The sequence below is a fragment of the Sapajus apella genome, unplaced genomic scaffold, assembly GCF_009761245.1.
Source record: "Sapajus apella isolate SASKATOON/1434 unplaced genomic scaffold, GSC_monkey_1.0 scaffold102, whole genome shotgun sequence".
Taxonomy (NCBI): domain Eukaryota; kingdom Metazoa; phylum Chordata; class Mammalia; order Primates; family Cebidae; genus Sapajus; species Sapajus apella.
Window position 1 is genome coordinate 4,009,466 of NW_022437042.1, and position 21,795 is coordinate 4,031,260.

General features: G+C 41.1%; 1 protein-coding gene across 3 annotated transcripts in view; it reads right to left on the minus strand.

Annotated features, from left to right (window-relative positions):
- The window catches only part of LAMP2 (lysosomal associated membrane protein 2), a 44,139-nt gene extending 24,227 nt beyond the window's left edge, over positions 1-19,912 (minus strand). For all 3 annotated transcript variants that reach the window (XM_032258403.1, XM_032258404.1, XM_032258405.1), the window contains exons 1-3: positions 19,610-19,912; positions 6,685-6,803; positions 5,085-5,298 (exon numbers count right to left, since the gene is read on the minus strand). In XM_032258403.1, the coding sequence (XP_032114294.1) occupies positions 5,085-5,298; positions 6,685-6,803; positions 19,610-19,673 (397 nt within the window). In that variant the 5' untranslated portion in view covers positions 19,674-19,912. The remainder of the gene's footprint in view (positions 1-5,084; positions 5,299-6,684; positions 6,804-19,609) is intronic.
- Between the last annotated feature and the right edge of the window lie 1,883 nt (positions 19,913-21,795).

Consider the following 21,795-nt stretch of genomic DNA (forward strand, 5'->3'; position numbering starts at 1 on the left):
GTTACAGCCATTTCGTATAGTTTTACTTAGCCTCCCTATAGTGAAACTTCAAATGAGATGATCACCCAAGTGGTTTGTCTTCGTTTGGAAAAGTAGCAAGAAAGGAAACTATCCAAGGTCCTTAATACAGGCCGCCTTCTGTGCCTCTCCATCACGTAGCAAGCAGCCATATAATGCTGCCTTGGCACCCCCTAATGGCCATAGGAATTTTTTTTAAAAAAACCAATGAACTAGAACATTTTTCCCAGAACTGCTTCTCACCGTTAACAAAAATGAATAGATACGTGAACTGGCTGTATATAGACAGACTTCAAACACAAATGAGGGAAAAAACAACTTGCAGATATATTGGAGTTATACTATGAATAGCTTTTTAAAACTGTATATTGCTTATGAGCATGTACTTATGTAGTAAAAAACAAACATAAAGATAGGAAGGTAATACCCCAAATTCGTGAGAGTGTTTGCCTCTTAGCAGGCAAGGAGGAAAATGGGTCTGGGGAATGCAGACAAAAGAAATATCAAGTGTATCTTCAACGTTTTATCTTTTTAATCAAAAAGTGACACAAACATTAAAAAAACAGCACTTATTAATTCTGGATAATGGGTACATATAGGTCTGTTATATTATTCTCTGTACATATATATAATCTTTATATATGTGTGTGTACACACACACACACACACACACACACACACACAGGTAGGGCCTTTTAAAAGACCCTTATTATATATATATAATTTACATATATATAATTTTTTTTAGATGGATTCTTGCTCTGTGTCCCAAGCTGGAGTGCAGTGGCATGATATGAGCTCACTGCAACCTCTATCTCCTAGGTTCAAACGGTTCTCATGCCTCAGCCACCCAGTAGCTGACATTACAGGCACATACCACCATGACTAGCTAATTTTCTTATTTTTAGTAGAGATGGGGTTTCACCATGTTGGTCTCAAACTTCTGACCTCAGGTGACCCACCTGCCTCAGCCTCCCGAGTAGCTGGGATTACAGGCACAAACCACTACTGCCCAGCTAATTTTTGTGTTTTTAGTAGAGACAGGGTTTCACCATGTTGGCCAGGCTGGTCTCGAACTCCTGACCTCGAATGATCCACCCGCCTCAACCCCCCACAGTGCTGGGATTGCAGGCGTGAGCCACCACGCCTGGCCATAAAGTAGTATTCTTGAAACGCTGAACTGTATCAAAAACAACTATCAACAGTTCATTTCAGGAAGTCATTTAACATTCCAAATAGTTTCAAATATCTTATTACATAGAAAGTAGTAATTTAAAAAGTAATCCTATCTTTGTTTTAAATAAAAGGGGAGAGAGAGAAGTGTTAACATTTCAGGGTCCATAGTTTTTCTACCCAAATATGTCCGATTAAACACCTCCTAATAACTGCTAACAACTGCTGCCCCTGTGGTTCAGTCATTTGTTACATCAGCCTTTGATTATTATAACAGTCTCTTAAGCTGGCATCTCTGCCTGCAGTCTCCTCACTTCTCAACTAATCCTGCAGAATTTCTTTATAAGCTACTGTCTCTGCTTTGTTATATCATTCTTCTGCTTTAAAAACCTAAAATGGTTCCCCAGTGCCTACCCCAACATGCTAAATATCTTTCCTTGGCTTCCAAGGCCACCTATAATTTAGGCCCACTGCCCTTAGCCAACTTTATTTTTCTTCTGCTACACACACAGCCTCTGTTTTAATCAGGCAGTTCTCCAATTACTGCTGCATATGCCATGCTTCCCCTTGCTGGAAACATCCTGCTCAAAATCCTCTGCTTACTTAAATTCTACCATTAGCTGAGTTGCAGCTCAGGTTCTACTTCTCTACCATGCTTTCTCACTACTCTAACACACACTGAGGCTTCCTTTATCACGCCTCCTTATCAGGATCACTTGTGGGAACACTTTTAAATTAGCCAGTCTTTTTTTTTTTTTTCGAAACAGGGTCTCTCTCTCTCTTTCTCTGTGTGTCACCCAGGCTGAGTGCAGTGGTGCGATCATAGCTCATTGGAGCCTCAACCTCCTGGGCTCAAGCGATCCTCCACCCCAGCCACCCAGGTAGCTAGGACCAAAGGCACACACCACCCCACCCAGTTTTGTTTTGTTTGTAGACACGAAGTCTTGCTATGTTGCCCAGGTTAGTCTTGAACTCCCTGGCTCAAGCGATCATCCTGCCTTGGCCGCCCAAAGTGATGGGATTACAGGCATGAGGCACTGTGCCCGACCTAAATCAGGCACTCTTAACCACAGGGATCCACATTTGGGCTCAGGAACTATGATCCATATGCAAAGTTTACTGCGTACTTTTTCTTTTTTGAGAGACAGTCTAAAGGTTTCCTCACACTGTCAGAAAAGATTTATGAACCCTCTATTCCTTCAAACAAAAATGCAAACAACAACAAAGTCAGACTGAGCTCAATGTTTTCCAATTTTTACACGTAACTTGGGAATCGCATTTAGCTTTGTCTCCCCAGCTCATTCTTAGGCTATTTGAAAGTGAGAGGCAAATCTTATACTAGCTCTGAAAGGCAAATCAGGGCACAAAGATAAACTGGTAAGATAGCCAATAACCATTTGTTTTAGTTATACTCTCAAACTAGGAGATTAATAAAAAGAACATAGGATTTGATTTCCAAGTCTCATTCTGCAATACCTCCCAAGTCTTACATGAGCTTATTTACTTCTGGTTCTTTTGAATATGATCTTTTGATATCCCTAAGTCCAAATGAGTTATTAATCCCTAGGTCTAGGCAACTAAAGCTCATCTGTTTCTAGGGTCAGAATGAAACACTGTCTGTGAGAAGAGTTAAGTTACTACAAATACCACATTAACTCAATCTCAGTGGGTGGAGGGGGTGGGAGAAAGAAGAGAATTATATCCCTAACAAAATTAAAATCTCGACTGGGTGTGGTGGCTCACGCCTGTAATCCCAGCATTTTGGGAGGCCAAGGTGGGAGGATCATCTGAACTCAGGAGTTTGAGACCATCCTGGCCAACACGGTGAAATCCCATCTCTACTAAAAATACAAAGATTAGCCAGGCACGGTGGCACGTACCTGTAATCCCAGTTACTCGGGAGGCTGAGGCAGGAGATTTGCTTGAACCCGGTTGGCGGAGGTTGCAGTGAGCCAAGATCAGGCCAATGCATTCCAGCCTGGGTGACAGAGCAAGACTCCATCTCAAAAAAAAAAAAAAAAAAAAAAAATTAAAATCTGTACACTCTATATCTTCAAAATATTTTAATATGCATTTCAATTCTGGGAATTACTAGAATGGCCTAGTTGCCGATGCCTTCCCAAGTTCATTTTGATCCGAAATTGTCTTAAACTAACAGCAAACGTTGACTTTAGTGTCCCCTTACCCATGGTTTTTGCTTTCCCTGGTTTCAGTTACCAATGGTCAATTGAGCTTTGAAATATTCAATTGAAAATTCCAAAAATAATCAATTCATAAGTTTTAAAATGTATGCCATTCTGAGTAGCATGTTGAAATCTCTTGCTGTCTCACTCTGCCCAACCAGGAACATGAATCATCCCTTTGCCCAGTATATCCACGTTGTATCCATTAGTCACTTAGTAGCCATCTCGGTAATCAGTCAAAAAAAACATCATAATAGTCGGGCATGGTGGTTCACACCTGTAATCCCAGCACTTTGAGAGGCTGAGGTCGGTGGATCACCTGAGGTCAGGAGTTAAAGACCAACGTGGCCAACATGGAGAAACCCCGTCTCTACAAAAATACAAAATTAGCTGGGTGTGGTGGTGCATGCCTCTAATCCCAGCTACTCAGGAGGCTGAGGCAGAAGAATTGCTTGAACCCAGGAGGCAGAGGTTGTGGTAAGCCGAGATCATGCCACTGTACTCCAGCCTAGGCAACAAGAGCAAGACTCCATCTCAAAAAAAAAAAAAAAAAGAAAAAGAAAGAAAACCATGGTATTTACTGTATAGGGTTCAGTACTAACTGCAGTTTTAGGCAACTACTGGGGGTCTTAGAATGATACCCGCTGAGTGTAATGAGGGGACTACTACTGTATCTTTAACTAATCATTTACTTTTCAGTCAAAATCCAACCTAAATGAGAAAAAGATTTGAACAGGAGGCATTTCTCCTAGTCTCAGGTTACTTAACTTGTACACATTTAAAATAGCTATTAGTAGCCAGGTGCAGTGGTGCATGCCTATAGTCCCAGCTATTCAGGAGGCTGTGAGGCAGGAGGATCGCTTGAATCCAGGAGTTCGAAACCAGTCTAGTCAACATAGTGAGACGCCCCCCCATCTCGAAAATAAAGTAACTATTAGTAAAACATTTTCTCATTCATCAAAACTTTGCTTAGTGCCTACTATTGAATGAAATAATAGTTAAATACATGAATTCTGCAGGTCAATAGACTGCTTCAAACACCAGCTCACCCCCTTACTAGACTCTGTGATGTTTGGAAAAGTCATTTAATCGTTATCATTTCCTTTACCTGTAAAAATGAAGCAACGTCTACTTTCCAGGGTTGCTGTTAAGGATTAAGTGAGGGCCGGGTGTGGTGGCTCACGCCTATAATCTCAGCATTTTGGGAGGCCGAGGTGGGTGGATCACTTCAGGAGTTTGAGACCAGCCTGGACAACATGGTGAAACCCCGTCTCTACTAAAAATACAAAAATTGGCTGGGTGTGGTGGCGCATGCCTGTAGTCCCAGCTACTTGGGAGGCTGAGGCAGGAGAATCGCTTGAACCTGAGGGGTGGAGGTTGCAGTAAGCCGAGATCACATCACTGCAGTCCAGCCTGGTGACAGCGAGACTCCGTCTCAAAAAAAAAAAAGGATTAAGTGAGATGCTGCAGGTAACACTGTTAGGGTAATGTCTAGTACACAGTAAGGCACTCAAGCAATGACAGCAAATATCATCACTGTGTTGGATGGCGTCATATGTGCTCTGCATGGGGTCGGTGGGAGGGGTATAAAGACATGAAGTTTCCATTCTAGTTAGGAAGACAGACATTCATAACAATTTTTAAATTGTTTACATTTTTATCATTAATAAAAAGCAAGAGAACATAACACAAATCCATTCTTAAGGTTACCTTTATCTTTAGCATCAGGAAATGTTACGTTATCACTAGTATTGTAGGAAAATGAGATGCTGTCAATTGAATAAGTAGATGCCGCCTTGGTAAAATTCGCAATCCAGGAAAAGCCAGATCTAAACTGCACAGCTATTCTGGGACCACTCTGATCGTCTCCACAAATGCTTCCATTATATGTCACAGTACCAAGGTCTGAAATGGTTTGGGTTTTCTAAAAGAAATAGAAGTTTGGGGGTGAGAAACAAACAGGCAGCAAGGAGCACCAAGCATTTATGCAGGGAATGCCACTTGAGCCTAAATCGTACAGTCTCCATGGCCAGGTTGCCCTTTGCCTGGTTTGCTGTGTAAACCAGTCCCTGATTCTTCAGGTACATACCACTCCTCTGGACAAATCCATGTATGTCTACAAAGAAAAGGAAAGCTGGCTTGAACTGCTGTTCTTAAACTGATTTTTTAAAAAATTAGGTTGTAAGTATTCAGGACCTTAACAAAAAGAAAATAAGAAGGCAAAGGGATTAAGAAGAGACGCCAGCCAGGCATAATAGCTCACGTCTATAATCCCAGCACTTTGGGAGGCCAAGGCGAGCAGATCATGAGGTCAAGAGTTTGCGACCAGCTTGGCCAGCATGGTGAAACCCCATCTCTACTAAAAATACACAAAATTAGCTGGGCATGGTGGTGCGCGTCTGTAATCCCAGCTACTCGGGAGGCTGGGGCAGGAGAATTGCTTGTACCCGGGAGACAGAGGTTGCAGTGAGCCGAGATCATGCCACTGCACTCCACTCTGGGCGACAAAGTGAGCCTCCATCTCAAAAAAAAAGAAGAGATTCCAAAAGGGGAGATTTTAGTATTAGGTTGATGCAAAAGTAATTGTGGTTTGTGCCAAAAAAAATCCCTTACTTAGGTTGGTACAAAAGTAATTGTACTTTGTTTCTTTAATGGCACAAACCACGGTTACTTTTGCACCAACCTAAGTAAGCAATTTTCTTTTTTCTTTTTTGGAGCTAGAGTCTTGCTCTGTTGCCCAGGCTGGAGTGCACTGGCATAATCATGGCTCACTACAGACATGGCTTCCTGGGCTCAAGCAATCTTCCCACCTCAGCCCGATGTGTGGCTAGAACTACATGTGTGTGCCATCATGCCTGGCAAATTTTAAAATTTTTCTGTAGAGATGAGGTCTTACTATGTTGCCCAGGCTGGGCTCATGCAGTCCTCCTGCTTTGGCCTTCCAAAGTGCTGGGATCACAGGCATAAGCCACCACGCCCAGAGGGGAAGCTATTTTATAAAAGGGCAAGCTTTGGTGCTAGTACATTTTAAACACTTTACAGAAATAGTAGACCTGAACACCATATAGTCTTCAGATTATTTGCCCTTAACCAACTCCTACAAAAACTCCCAAGAACCAATGAATCAGAAGAAATATTCATTCTAACACTAAACAGAATAACTTCTAAGGGTGTATGCTAAAAAAATCCCAGAGTTTAAGCGTTAAGTCAGTCAACATGGAATTTCATTTTTATACATGTATCTAAAGGATAAAAAAGTCAATTTAAATTCCTACATAAAACTCAAAGAAAAATTAAAATATTTACTTACATAAGTTTTGTTTGTAGTTTCATAGCGTACTCTGAAAGTCATCTGCCATTTTGCATAAAGGCAAGTGGCTTTTCCTGAATCTTGCAGAGTAAGTTCCAATGCATAAGACCGCAAGGCTCCTGGATTTATTTTTAAAAAATAAGATTTTAAAATTGTACTACAAAAGAACATATAAAATAAAAACAAGCTCTATCCACCACTGAAGTTCAACCAGCTCTAAAATGAAACAAAAGCATTTTATATCTATACATATATACATGTATGTGTGTGTGTGTGTGTGTGTGTGTGTGTATAGTATCCTGATGATCATTTTTCTTTTTATTTTTAACAGAATCCTGTTGATAAAGTTGGCATTATCCCTTACCAAAAGAATGGTTACTAGACCTAGGATGCTTAGGTAATGGCTCACACTGGTGACATTTAATTGCTTTCTGCCTTCAAATAATCATTTCCACATGCATTTACACCTTACTAGTTTTGTTTTAGACAATTACAGTTTGCCTGTTAGGACTTGCGATTTTTGAGGTAAATGAGGTAAGAGGAAGCCTGGTAGGGGTATAAAACTTCTTTCAAACCAGTTGGTGAAACATTCTCTGCAAAAATAATGATAGATCTGATATGCTATCATCTAGTTGCTTTAAATCCTGTTGCAATCTACATAACCTATGATACATGGATGTCTTCCCAAATGATTTTATTCTGATGTGATCAGATACTCTGAGTATCATGTAACCAAAGAAGCAGAGTTGCAAAGGGCTGTTAAATCCATAAGAAAAACATGAATTGTTGGTTGTTGCTGTCCAACGCCAGCACTGCCTCTCGCTTGCTGAGCTCCAGCCAAAGGAGAAAGGTAAGTCAGGAGGTCTCTATACCATGGCTTGTACAAAACAGACTGCCAGCAAATCGACTGGTGGTAAAGCACCCAGGAAGCAACTAAAGCCACTCGTAAGAGTGTGCCCTCTACTGCAGGGGTGAAGAAACCTCATCGTTACAGGCCTGGTACTGTGGCATTCCGTGAAATTAGACGTTATCAGAAGTCCACTGAACTTCTGATTTGCAAACTTCCCTTCCAGCGTCTGGTGCGAGAAATTTCTCAGGACTTTAAAACAGATCTGTGCTTCCAGAGGCAGCTATTGGTGCTTTGTAGAAGGCAAGTGAGGCCTATCTGGTTTGCCTTTTGAAGACACCAAACTTTGTGCTATCCATGCCAAACGTGTAACACTTACGCCAAAAGACATTCAGCTAGCACGCCGCATACGTGGAGAACGTGCTTAAGTATCCACTATGATGGGAAACATTTCATTCTCAAAAAAAAAAAAAAAATTCTCTTCTTCCTGTTATTGGTAATTCTGAACATTAGATATTTTTTTTCCCATGGGGTCAAAAGGTACCTAAGTATATGATTGTGAGTGGAAAACTAGGAGACAGAAGTCAGGTATCAGCAGTTTTTCCATTTTTATTTGTGTGTGAATTTTTAATATAAATGCAGAGACGTAAAGCATTAATGCATGTTAAAATGTTTCAGTGAAGAAGTTTCAACAGTTCAACTTTAGAATAAGTATAAATCTATTAAATTTTTCTGGACAATATCAGCATTTGGATTTTTTTTTTAAAACAAGTAAGTTTCTTATTGATGGCAATTAAATGGTGTTTGTAGCATTTTTATCATAAAGTAGATTCCATCTATTCACTCTACTTTTCTGAGTTACTCTACATGCAAGTACATGTTTTTAATGTTGTCTGTCTTCTATGCTGTTCCTGTAAGTTTGCTATTAAAATACATTAAATTAATTTTAGAGGACTATCAAGAAGGCATGCCTCAGCAACAGCTTTTAAGTTGCATACAAGAGCCTATCGTCATGCTCTGGAGTCCTTGCTGCTTTGAAAGGCAGAATATTATACTAAAGCTTGTGGTTACTGACAGTGACTAAATGCATTGGCTAAGACTCAAAAAGACCTTGTGAGGCCTAAGTAGGTTTTATGATCATTCTTTTCTAAGTACAATATGGAAGGGAGCTGTCGTACTTACTGATCCAAGGCTACCCTGTCGTGGAGCCAAGAACTCCAACTTAGAATTTTAATGAACTGGAGGTTTGCTTTTCTATGCAGTCTTTCTCGGTCTTGTTTAAGGTCTCTAGCTTTAGTATACTATTCTCTTTGTATTCAAAGCATTCAAAACTAGTGAAAATAACCAAGAAAAGCCTCACATACATTAATCATTTTCTTTCCAAAGATATTAGAATAACAGGAAGAAGACCACGGAAAATAGTATCAATGTGTCCTGGGGTGTGAGAACTGACGTTTTGTGAAGCAGAAGGTACAGGTTGGGGTTCAAACTTATCATTTAAAACCCAAATCAAGATAGTACACCTGGTGGCCCATAAACAAGAGATAAGAAATACCCTGAGGGTTCTGGCATATTCTGTTCCATTCCCTTCACGGCCTTTCTGCCTGGGAGTGCAATTCTTTCCGCTTCTTGGTCCCCAACTCTAAGTGCACAGGGACCGCTTCTACTCAGTATCTCTTAACTCAAACTCAGCAATTCCCAAACTAAAATTCATTCTTCTACTGCCTCCAAACTGGGTCCCTCCTCAGCCTCGCTGGCTCTAAATGAAGAGTGGGACCAGTCACTCAAGCTAGGCTTCAGAAACAGCCTCTACTTCTTTCTCTTAAAGAAGTCCTATTGATTTTTTTCCTTCAAATCTTCTCTTAAATCCAATCTTTGCCTTTATCTCTACACCCCACTCCTGAATTCTGACAGACAACTCCTAGATGCCCCTAAAAGTGCTGCCAGATTAATAATCCTTAAGTACCATTTCCTTTTAGGACACGATCTTGTTCAAAAACTTTTATTAGCTCCAAAATTCCCAAATGAAATTTAAATTCCTCTGCCTGACTTTCAAAGTAATCTTTAATCTTGTCCCATCCTATTCCCTCAACTTTTCTCAAACTATTTTCCCAGAGCACATCCTTTAATCCAGTTAAACTTGTTTCCACTGGGCTCAAATGCCATATTCTATTCAGCCTCTACCCTGGGCTTCTATTGTTCCTAACACTTGAAATGTACTTTCTTCTATTGGCCTAAATGCTCACCCCAAAGATGAATTTTCCTCTGTTTGGTTGCCCAAAATCTAAACACTCCTTGTCCCCTTTCTGGCAGAAATCACCACCCACTATAAAAGATGAAAACACTGGATACTTGCTTTCCCAGACTCCTTTGCAGTAAGGAGGACCACTTGTGCTAGGCTCTGCCTAACAAAGGTATCCACCCCACGCTTTGAAAGGAGGGCTGCAAATGGAGCCAGGAAGGGAACAGGGTGGGAGGCAGGTGTGGAGCAGCAGCAGCAGGATCAAGCTCCCAGGCAAGGGAGGCAGAGCAAACTGCAATTTCACACTTGGCGGTGGTAGTGCAGTTCGGCGGCATGATCTGGGGTGTTGAATCCTGAATCGGGATTTGATATATACAGCCAGGAGCACCAGAAATTCTGAGTTACCTAATATACCGCATTTAATAAATATTTTGATATGTAACATATGTATAGAAACAGGCACAGCAATAACAGATATAAGGGAAAAGTGCATATAACATTAAGTCTACAGCTCAAATAATTTTCACAAACCGAACCCACTTGTATCAAGAAACAGAACATTACCAGGACAGGTGCTGACCCTACACAGTTGAAAATCTGCAGAGCATTTTTGACTCCCCTGAAACTTAACTACTAGTATCCTACTGTTGACCAGAAGCATTACCAACAACATTAACAGTCGATTAACACATATTTTGTTATATATATATATATATATATATATATATATATACACATTACATACTGTGTTCTGACAATAAAGCTAGAGAAAAGAAAATGTTAAGAAAATCATAAGGAGGGCCAGGCGTGGTGGCTCACACCCAGCATTTTGGGAGGCTGAGGCAGCAGATCACTTGAGGTCAGGAACTCAAGACCAGCCTGGCCAACAGAATGAAACCCTCATCTCCACTAAAAATATAAAAATTAGCTGGGTGTGGTGGTGGGTGCCTGTAATCCCAGCTACTCAGGAGGCTGAGGCAGGAGAATCCCTTGAACTCAGGAGGTGGAGGTTGCAGTGAGCTGAGATCACACCACTGCACTCCAGCCTGGGCAACAGACAGAGACTCTATCTCAAAAAAAAAAGAAAGAAAAGAAAATCATAAGGAGGAGGATGAAGAGGCAGGGTTGGTCTTGTTGTCTCAAGGGTGGGAGAGGTGAAATAAAACCCATGTATAAGTAGATCCACACAGTTCAAACTTGTATTGTTCAAGGGTCAACTATACTTGCAAAGCCCTCCTTATTTCCCCTTCCAGTTACTATTTCCCTCATAAGGGTAACCATTATCCTGATTTCTAACACACAGATTAATTGTATCCATTTTTCATCTTGATATAAATAAAATCATTCACGATGCTATCTTTTGTGACTGGTTTCTTTCACTCAATGTTAGGTTTTGTGAGATTCACCCATGTTGTGCATAATTGCAGTCTGTGGTCACTACTGTATAACTTTCTATGATCAGGTGAATACAGACCAGGCGCTGTGGCTCATGCCTGTAATCCCATTACTTTGGGAGGCCGAGGTAGGCAGATCATTTGACATCAGGAGTTTGAGACCAGCCTGGCCATCATGGCATGGGTTTGGCTCTACTGAAAATATAAAAATTAGCTAGGTGTGGTGGCACATGCCTGTCATCTCAATTACTCAGGAGGCTGAGACTGGAGAATCGCTTGAACCTGGGAGGCAGAGGTTGCAGTGAGCTGAGATCGCGCCATTGCACTCCAGCCTGGGCGACAAGAGCGAAACTCCATCTCAAAAACAAACAAAACAAAAAAAAACGATTTATCTATGCTACCTTTAATGGGCATTTATATAGTTTCCAGTTTGATTCTATTACAAACGTGGCTGCAAACATTCTTGCACATATTGGTAAACACATGTATGCGTGTCCGTTGGCTGTATATCTAGGAATGAAACTGTGGGACCAAAGGGTATATATTATATCCCAGTATCTTTTTAATAAATTCTTTTCCGCTTAAAATCAATCAGATTTTGTTTCTCTTGCTTGCAGTTAAGAACCTAGGCTGATATGCTATCTGTTTTTTCAGTAGCCATTTTCTCCACAAAGCTTTCCTTGACTATAAAAGCCCTCAAGGAGCAGTCATAATGCATATCCCATTTCAGTATATTTCATATTATCGTGAATTATTCAGTTATTTTATGGCAGTAGATCCTGTCCCTCCTACTGTCATAAGCTCCAACACAGCAGTTTTCAACTGTCACTTCATAACAAACTGGTGTGCCAGGTAAATTATAGTATACAGCAAGTAACTTGTTACTAATAAAAAAAGTACCAAGTCTGTGAATGAATGATATATATGGATAGAGTCAAGACTCCCTTTAGATAACATTTCTGACACTCATTTGAATTCCAATATGCTCACTTGATCAGATTATCTGATCTATGCTACAACCCCTAGCAGTGTGTCTTTTATATGAATGTCATCTATCATTGGTGTCATGGTAGGGGACACCATGCGTATTACTTTTCCTCTATCTCCTATCATTCCAAGTAGTGTTGAATGCATATTAGATTTTCAATGAATACTGATTGATTATATCAAGGTGAAAACACACTGCAATAGGGACCCAAAACATAGCTTAATCTAATTACAGGGAGGCCAGTCCTTTAGCTCTTCCAAATCTTGAACCTATCAGTCTTCTGGATATTCCCTCAAACCCCATGTCAATTTTCACCTCAATAAATCTTGACATGGATTTCAAGCTAGGAACAGAGCTTTTCCCAAAAGATACGTTACAGTTGAAATATTTATACTTTGTTAAAAAGTCTCTAGCAAGCAATTTCCATCCTTATTGCTGTTTGATTTTAGAACACCCAATTTTTAAAAGGCTTGATGACATTAAAAAACCATAGATGAATATATTTTAGTGAGTCATTATAGAGCTAAGAGTTTATTCTCTAAATAAAAGAAAAAGGTATGCCTCAAAATCAACGTTCTGAAAGTCAAATTTCCTCTCAATCCTGTTCCCAGAAAGGTCATTTGTAGGTTTTTTTTGTTTGTTTGTTTGTTTTTGAGACAGAGTTTTGCTCTTGTCACCCAGGCTGGAGTGCAATGGTGCAATCCAGGCTCACTGCAACCTCCGCCTCCCAGGTTCAAGCAATTATCCTGCCTCAGCCTCCCAAGTAGCTGGGATTCCAGGTATGCCACCATGACCAGCTAATTTTGTATTTTTAGTAAAGACGGGGTTTCTCCATGTTGGTCAGACTGGTTTTGAACTCCCCACCTCAGGTGATCCGCCCGCCTTGGCCTCCCAACGTGCTGGGATTACAGGCATGAGCCACCACACCCAGCCTGTAGATTATTTTAGAAAGTAGGCCTCATTGGGGCAGTGGCTCACACCTACAATCCTAGCACTTTGGGAGGCCGAGGAGGGCAGATCACTTAAGCTCAAGAGTTCAAGACCAGCCTAGGCAACCTAGCAAGACACCATCTGTACTAAAAATACAAAAAAATAGCCGGGTGTGGTGGTGCGTGCCTGTGGTCTCAGCTACTTGGGAGGCTGATGTGGAGGATCACTTCAGCCCAGGAGGCAGAGGTTGCTGTGAGCCAAGATCACTCCACTGCACTCCATCCTGAATCAATGGAATAAGACCCTGTCTCAAACACACACACACACACACACACACACACGAGGAGGAGGAGCGGAGAGAGAGAAAGAAAGAGAGAGAACACAGACCTTACTTTCCCAAGTGTAAGATGCTGCAAAAAGTGGTTAGGTTTTTGCAAGTGTATTTGACCCCAGGTGTAGCTGAAAAAATATAAACACACAAAATCAGAGGTGCGGGAAGAACATAATGCTAGCAATAAAAGAAAACCAATAAAAAAAATCAAACAATGATCCAAGATACTGGATTGTTTATATAATGAAGTGATTAAGAGTCCCCATTCCTGGAGTTGAAGAGCTAGAATTCAAATCAGGCGGTCCTACTTCCTAGCTATGAGACTTTGGGGAAGTTACCCTTATTAAGAATTATAGTGTATATTTCTCCAATAGGTTCTTTGAAAGCATATAAACCCTTCAGAGCTAAAAGAAATTTGCCAAGCAAGTTAGATACCAATTTATCTTTGTTTTCTGTTCAGAGTGATAGTTTTCCTATCGGTTTAAGTCAGATTAACTGTTTCTTCTTTATAATTCCTCATAATTGATACCCTCATTGCATTCAGTTACTTTACACCCTTGCTTTTTGGTAAGTTTCTTAAAACAGAAAAGTAATATGATTTTAAGTTAAGAATGTTGAACACATGAAAAGGAGCATTAAAAGTTAATAAAAATTTTTTAAGCTATAAAATAACTTAATTCTTTAAGGTCAGAGAGTGGGTAAGGAAACAAGATTCAACACTACTCAACTAATGGAAAATACTAATTGTTGAGCAGTGTTTTGCAGACCTCCAGAATTCTTTCACAATGCACAGCAGGATACCAACAAGTACTTATAAAGTATACTTTTGGATCTGAGGGTATCTCTGATCACTTTAATAAGAAATTATGATCAGAATGCTTTTGAACTATAGAAGAAAGATCAGTCTTCCTGCATTAGGGGTTATTTAAATCAGCTCCAGTGTTGCAAAATAATCCTTGGTTATAGATAAAATCTACCCAAAGATATAGGGGAAGAAAAATGTTCTTTTGGAACATATTTGAATATCTGTAACCCTGTCAGATACGATAATCAGTGACTAACGAACTGATGACAAGTCTGTCCTTTCCACTATCTCTATTATAGCTAGAATAATTTTGGCAGAACCTCAAAATCAAAGTTACCAGTTAAATGAAATGTGGTAAGTCTATAGAAAAATCTTAGTGCTTATTTTCTCTCTCTCAGATAACCTCCAAAAGGAGAGAGAGTAGTTCTTTGTGAAAACCTAACTCCCCTCACCAAGGACCTCCTAATTCTCGGTATTACCCCCTTCAAGACTATGGAGGTATATCTGAAGGAGTACAGGTAAGAGACTAGCATTATTATACGGGATTATACTTTAGTAAATTACTTATAATGATCCGTACTGCTTCACACTGATCTTGAAGTTTTCAATCCAAAAGAACTTCTTGCAAAATATCATTTAAAATTCATGGAAGAAAAAGGAGACTAAATTAGTCTAGTTTACCACCATATCCCTAGTGCCTACCAATGAATATCCTCAACAAAAATTTACTAATGGTTAACAATGTACCAGGCCCTATACTAGGTAGTCAATGGGAAAAAACAGTATATAAGATAGTCGCTGCTCTTAGAGACTGATACCATAGGAGAGACTTGACTAAAATCAGGAGAAAAAAAAAGAGTGGAAAATAGGTTAGTAACCTAAGATTTTGCAAATGATAAGATTTATTCCTATTTCCCCAGATGGTCACATAGCTGGCCTCCTGCCAACACCCGGGTCTCCGCCCAAATGTCACCCAATAATGGAAGGCCCTCTGACCACATACTATAAAGAAGGATCATCCCCCATCACCCATTCCTATCATCTATTCATTCTCCTTTCTCATTATCTGCATAATTTTCTTCATAGCGATTTTGTTTTGTTTTGTTTTGTGACAGTGTTTTGCTCTTGTCCCCCAGGTTGGAGTGCAGTGGCATGATCTTGGCTCACTGCAACCTCCACCCCCTGGATTCAAGCAATTCTCTTGCCTCAGCCTCCCGAGCAGCTAGGGCCTGCACGTGCCGCCACCACACCCAGCTAATTTTTGTATTTTTAGAAGAGACGGGGTTTCACCATGCTGACTAGGCTGATCTCCCGACCTCAGGAGATCTGCCTGCCTTGACCTCCCAAAGTGCTGGGATTACAGGCATGAGCCACCATGCCCAGTCTCTTCATAGTGTTTATCACTATCTGAGATTATATTATTTATCTGTTGAGCTTTCTTCTCCCACTAAAATGTAAGCTCCATGAGAGCAGGGACCTCATCTGTCTTATCCATTGCTCTGTCCCTTTCACCTAGTTTAGTGGCTGGGACACAATAGGCATTCAGTAAACACATGTGGAAGGGAGAGGCTCCTACCAGTGACGTACACTAGAATAATTCTGTGACACTTTTCCCACCCAGAAAAGACTCAAAGCTAAAAAAAAATTCTGAACCCCAACAACAACAAAAACAACAACAACAACAACAACAAAACAACCAGAAGTCAAGCTAATTACAAGAATCAATAACCACAGAAGAATCCTGAAATCTATGATATCACAAAAGGACCATAATTAGGCAATTTATATATAAAGAAAGGATTTTCACCCACTATCCACTTTGTAACACCTTTAAATCATATAGCTTTTCTTCAGAAATTTGGCTGGTCAGTGACAATTCATCCAAATAAATGCCAGCATAATTTAATCTCTATGACAAAGGCCAATATATAGCCTCTAAGAATCCTTTTCTGTACTTACTCTAAAGCTGCTGCTTTTAAAAGATTACAGGTAAAGCTGGGATAGAGTTATAAAGTTATGAAATCAAACTGGCACAGCTAGAGCACTAGTGCTAATAAGACTAGAAATTCAGGACACAACCTCCTTCATTGTCACCCTCTACAGTACCCAGGCACAATTCTAGCTACATAGTAGGTACTTTACAAATATTCACTGAGTTTTCAAAAACCTATCCTTGGTATCCATTTTGATATAGAAAAGTAACTTACATAAAACCCACCAAGCAACTGCTAAATTTTTGAGAGAAAAAAGCTATATGGGAGGACATTGGGTCCACACTGAACCAAGAGCTATCAGAAAAAAAGCAGCTGTATAGAAAAGTGGTTTCTATTTCATCCTAGAACCTCTTAAAAATCAGATCTAGGTACATTATTAACTTTTATTCCTCCAAATCCTGCTCTGAACTTGAAGGAAGAGGGAATCAAGCTTGGAAATTTTCTAAGAGGATAAATCTAGTTAGTCCTGACCAATAAATGGCAAACTAGCAGATGAGCTGATTTTTTAATGTGCTTCTTTTTGCATGTTTATTTTCTGCAATAAGTAAGCATTGCTTTTGTAAAAACAAAACAAAAAAAAGCTTTCATTAAAAAATAAAAAAAACTTTAATGATATGAAAGACAACAAGTAGGACAATTATTATTTTTTTCACTTTCTCTAAACAGTAACAGTGTTGTATTTGTGCACAAATTCAATTGGCAGGGAACTACTGATTAACAGATGCCTTGGTCAGATGTGTTCTAGTCACTGATAAGGTACTTTCCATTGTAAACAATCCTTTTTTAGGGTCAGTCTGCCCTCAGTAAGTGCTCCAAGGTACAGTTAAGGCTTAGAATTAAGTATTCAAGCAAAGCCTCACGGCCCCCTTTCAGAAATGGTACAGAAGACTTTCCTGCACCATGTGAACAGCTGGAGTACATCAGGGATTCCCAAACGTTTTCGTGTCAGGATCCTTTTACTTTCTTATCCACTGAGGACCTCATAGAGGTTTATGTGAGTAAGTCATATGTATTGGTATTACAGTATTAGAAATTAAAACTGAGAAATGAATAAAACACAAGAACGTCAGTGTGGTGAGGACATCACAGGTTGTGTAGCCTCTGGAAAACTCTGCTATACACTGGTGAGAGGATAAGAGTGAAAAGGACAAATACCTTCTTTTTTTTTCCTTTTTGAGACGGACTTTAGCTCTTGTTACCCAAGCTGGAGTGCAGTGGTGTGATCTCAGCTCACTGCAACCTCTGCCTCCCGGGTTCAAGAGATTCTCCTGCCTCAGCCTCCCAAGTAGCTGGGGTTACAGGTATGTGCCACCATACCAATATAATTTTTGTATTTTTAGTACAGACTGGGTGTCACCATGTTGGCCAGGCTGGTCTTGAACTCCTGACCTCAGATGATCGACCAGCCTTGGCCTCCCAAAGTGCTGGTATTACAGGCGTGAGCCACTGTGCCCAGCCAAAAAGGACAAATACCTTCTTAACATTATTCTGAAGTTTTGATTTCGTACACCTATGAAAAAGTCCTTGTGAGTCAGTGAATTAGATAATCAGGAACTCTTTCAATACCATGGTTTTTGAGCAGGGTTTCTCAACCTTGGCACCATTGACATTTTCAGGAAGATAATTCTTTGTTGTGAGGGCCTGCCCTGTGCTTGGTTAGGATGTTTAGCAGCATCCTTGGCCTCTACCCACTAGATGCTAAAAACAATCCCCCAGTTGTGACAACCAAAAATGTCTCCAGATACTGCCAAATGTCCCCTGGTTGAGAATCACTATTCCAGGGTATTGATTTTATTCTACTGAAATGTGAATTACAAAATGGATATCTCCCACTGCTTTCTCAGACCCCTAATATGTCTATTTCCTCCCCACTCTCATCTGGGTCTGCTCCTTATGTTATTTTAATAGGTCACAAATAGCAAGAGTAGGTGGGTAGCAACAAGCACAGCATGAATCAGGTCAGGAAGAGACACTCTGGTCAAAGTTCAGCTTTAGGCATGAAAGCTGTTAGGGATCCATTATCTATTAAGGCACAACACAATCAGCAAACAGTCGTTCAGCCATTCTTTTGTTATTATTATTATTTTGAAAGAGAGTTTCACTCTTGTCACCCAGGCTGGAGTGTAAATGGCATGATCTCTGCTCACTGTAACCTCTGCTTCCTGGGTTCAAGCCATTCTTCTGCCTCAGCCTCCCAAGTAGCTGGGATTACAGACACCCACCACCACACCCAGCTATTCTGTATTTTTAGTAGAGACGGTGTTTCACCATGTTGGCCAGGCTGGTCTCGAACTCCTGACCTCAGGTGATCCACCAACCTCAGCCTCTCAAAGTGCTGAGATTACAGGCCTGAGCCACTGCAACGAGTCCCATCCAGCCATTCTTAGGCCCTGGGAACAACTCAATCCTTAGCAAGTTTTCTACCTGCTCCCTGTACCCCCCAAAAATGAGGTAACAGTATAGTTGTGTGACGGGGAAGAAAAAAAAACAAGACTCTGAAGGCAAAGAGGTAGTCTACCAAACTCAGATACTCCACCCGCAAAACCTCACATGTGGGAGGACCTCCCAGCTGAAACGTCTGGGGATTTTTTGGTCAGTGCCTGGCTGGGAGGAAGTAGCAAAACTGGGAGAAAATCGACATCCTCAATACCTCCAAGTAGATATGCACTCCCCATCAAAGTTCCCACCGAACCCCTCAGTCCCCAGACGTTGAGTCCAAATTTTCTTTCCTGGAAATTTCCCCAGATACCTTAGGTTCCTTCCGCCTCAAAACTGTGACTGCCAAACTCAAACCCAGTATCACTCCTCATCTCTGGAATCACCCTTTCTCCACAGCCTCAAATTCCTACCAACAAAACGCCCAACCCTGCCCCTGCCCCTGCCCCTCAGGCTCTACTGTCCTATCTGTCCCCCACCCACATTCTTCCCCCAAGCTACTCCAGGCAGGCATGATCTCCTCTCTTAATTTCCTATCTCGCCCCATAGTTTTTCCACCATCTTCAAAACTCTTCCCTGGTCTCAACAAACCGGGACTCTCCTAATTGTCTCTGGCACCCAAAATCTGCATGTACCACCCTCCTACGCTCACTCCTCAGTGTTTTCCCCAAGTTTCTCTTTCCACCCCGACCCTCTCCACTCGTCACTCCTCCCAGCCTACTCCCTCGGCGTCCACCCCCGTTACCGGCCCCTTCTTACTCTCCTGGGCCCTTCTTCCCCGCCATCCCTCGGTCAGGCCTTCTCTAGGTCACCCCTCGCCTCCCCGGGCCAAAAGCCGCCGCCCAGTGTCAGCTGCTGAGCGTCTCAACCCCCTCACCCTCGGACCAGTCCTTCAGGTTGTAGAACTGTCGCCCCAGGCCCAGGCGCACACACTAATCGGGAGGGCCCGACAACTCACCCAGTACTAGGCAGACCAGAACGAGCCCTGAGCCCGGAACCGGGAAGAGGCGGAAGCACACCATGATTCCGCAGAGCAAGCGGCGGCGGCGGTACAATAAGAGCTGCAACACCAGGGGAAAGGCTCGCTAGACCTGGGTCAAGAGCACGAGTGACCACCGACCACAGCGTTGCAAAAGCCAGTAATCGGCGCTTCAGCGGTAGTCATAAGACTAGGGGCGGGGCTCTTTCTTGCTTACAGCCAATCTCCGCGCTTGAAAGCGGCGAGAGGGGTGGTGATGTGAAGACAGGTGGGCGGGGATACCACGCCCTGGCTTTTTGGTTCACAACCCTTCCTATGCTCCTAAGAGATACGCGCGGACGGCATTTTCTTTTTCTTTTTCTTTCTTTCTTTGATTGTTATAAATTTTACTTTAAGTTCCGGGATACATGTGCAGAATATGCCTGTCTGTCACATAGGTATACATTTGCGATGGTGGTTTGCTGCACCTATCAACTCATCATCTAGGTTTTAAGCCCCTCATGCATTAAATATTTGTCTTAATGCTCTCCCTCCCCTTGTCCCTCACCACCTGACAGGCCCCCGTGTGTGTTGTTCCCCTCCCTGTGTCCATGTGTTCTCATTGTTCAACTCCCATCTATGAGTGGAACATTCGGTGTTTGGTCTTCTGTTCCAGTGTTAGTTTGCTGAGGATAATGGCCTCCAGTTTCATCCGTGTCCCTGCAAAGGACATGATCTCACTCCTTTTTATGGCTGCATTGTATTCCATGGTGTATATGTGCCATGTTTTCTTTATCCAGTCTATCATTGATGAGCATTTGGGTTGGTTCTAAGTCTTTGCTATTCTAAATACTGCTGCAATAAACATACGTGTGCATGCGTCAAATGGTATTTTTGGTTCTAGATCCTTGAGGAATCGGTACACTGTGTTCCACAATGGTTGAACTGATTTACACTCCCTCCAACAGTATTAAAGCATTCCTATTTCTCCACAGCCTCGCCAGCATCTACTGTTTCCTGACTTTTTTATAATCGCTATTCTGACTGGCCTGAGATGGTATCTCATTGCGATTTTGATTTGTATTTCTCTAGTGATCACTGATGACGAGCTTTATTTCATTTTTGCTGGTCACATAAATGTCTTCTTTTGGGAAGTGTCTGTTCATATCCTTTGCCCACTTTTTGATGTTTTTTTTTTCTTCAAAATTTAAGTTCCTTGTGGATTCTGGATATTAGACCTTTGTCAGATGGGTAGATTGCAAAAATTTTCTCCCATTCTGCAAGTTGCCTGTTCACTCTGATGGTAGTTTTTTTTGCTGTGTGGAAGCTGTTGTAATTGGATCCCATTTGTCGATTTTGACTTTTGTTGCAATTGCTTTTGGTGTTTTAGTTATGAAGTCTTTGCCCATGCCCATGGCAGATGGCATTTTGTAAAGCTAAGGAGAGAGGAGGAAGTTTTGAGGGCTGTAGATAGTAGACTATTTCCGTTTTGGCTCCTTGACAAAGAAGAGAAAAATTTTGCTGGTGCAAAAACGGTTGCTAGGCATCTCAAACGTAATACATACAAAAATAATACATCCTTATTCTCCAAACACTGTTGTTACCTATGCAGTTCATGCTGTGAGATGGACGAGGGTGCCTAGAGGGTAGTATAGTCACGAACCATTGGAACAGGATATGATCTTGAAGTTCACCTACTTACAGCACCCTGTTCTCAAATGGGGAAATCAAGCTTAGAAACAAGAAGCATATTTTTTAAAACACAGGGAAAAAAGGGAGAGAAATAAAACAGAAGGATAAAGGGGAAAAAATAGAGATCATCTATATTCCCACTATTAACATTGTTATATATATTTACACATATACCTGCACACGCCCACATCTATACTTCCAGATGTTTTTCCTATGTACATACACACAAATATTCTGTAATGAGTTCATACTAAGCATACTGTTTGCTATACTTGATAGATGAACAGACAAAACCTAAAATATTCAAAAGATGAAAGCATTGAAAAATCTCAAGTAGGAATAAAGCACTGACTCTTAAGTGTTAGTTTCCAAAAGAACCATCTGGTTTTAGGTTTTTTTTTTTTTTTTTAACATAAAGATTCCTGTACCTCATTCCCCAGAGATTCTGCAACAGTAGATCTGTGGCAGTCTTATGAATCTCTTCTTTTCTTTAG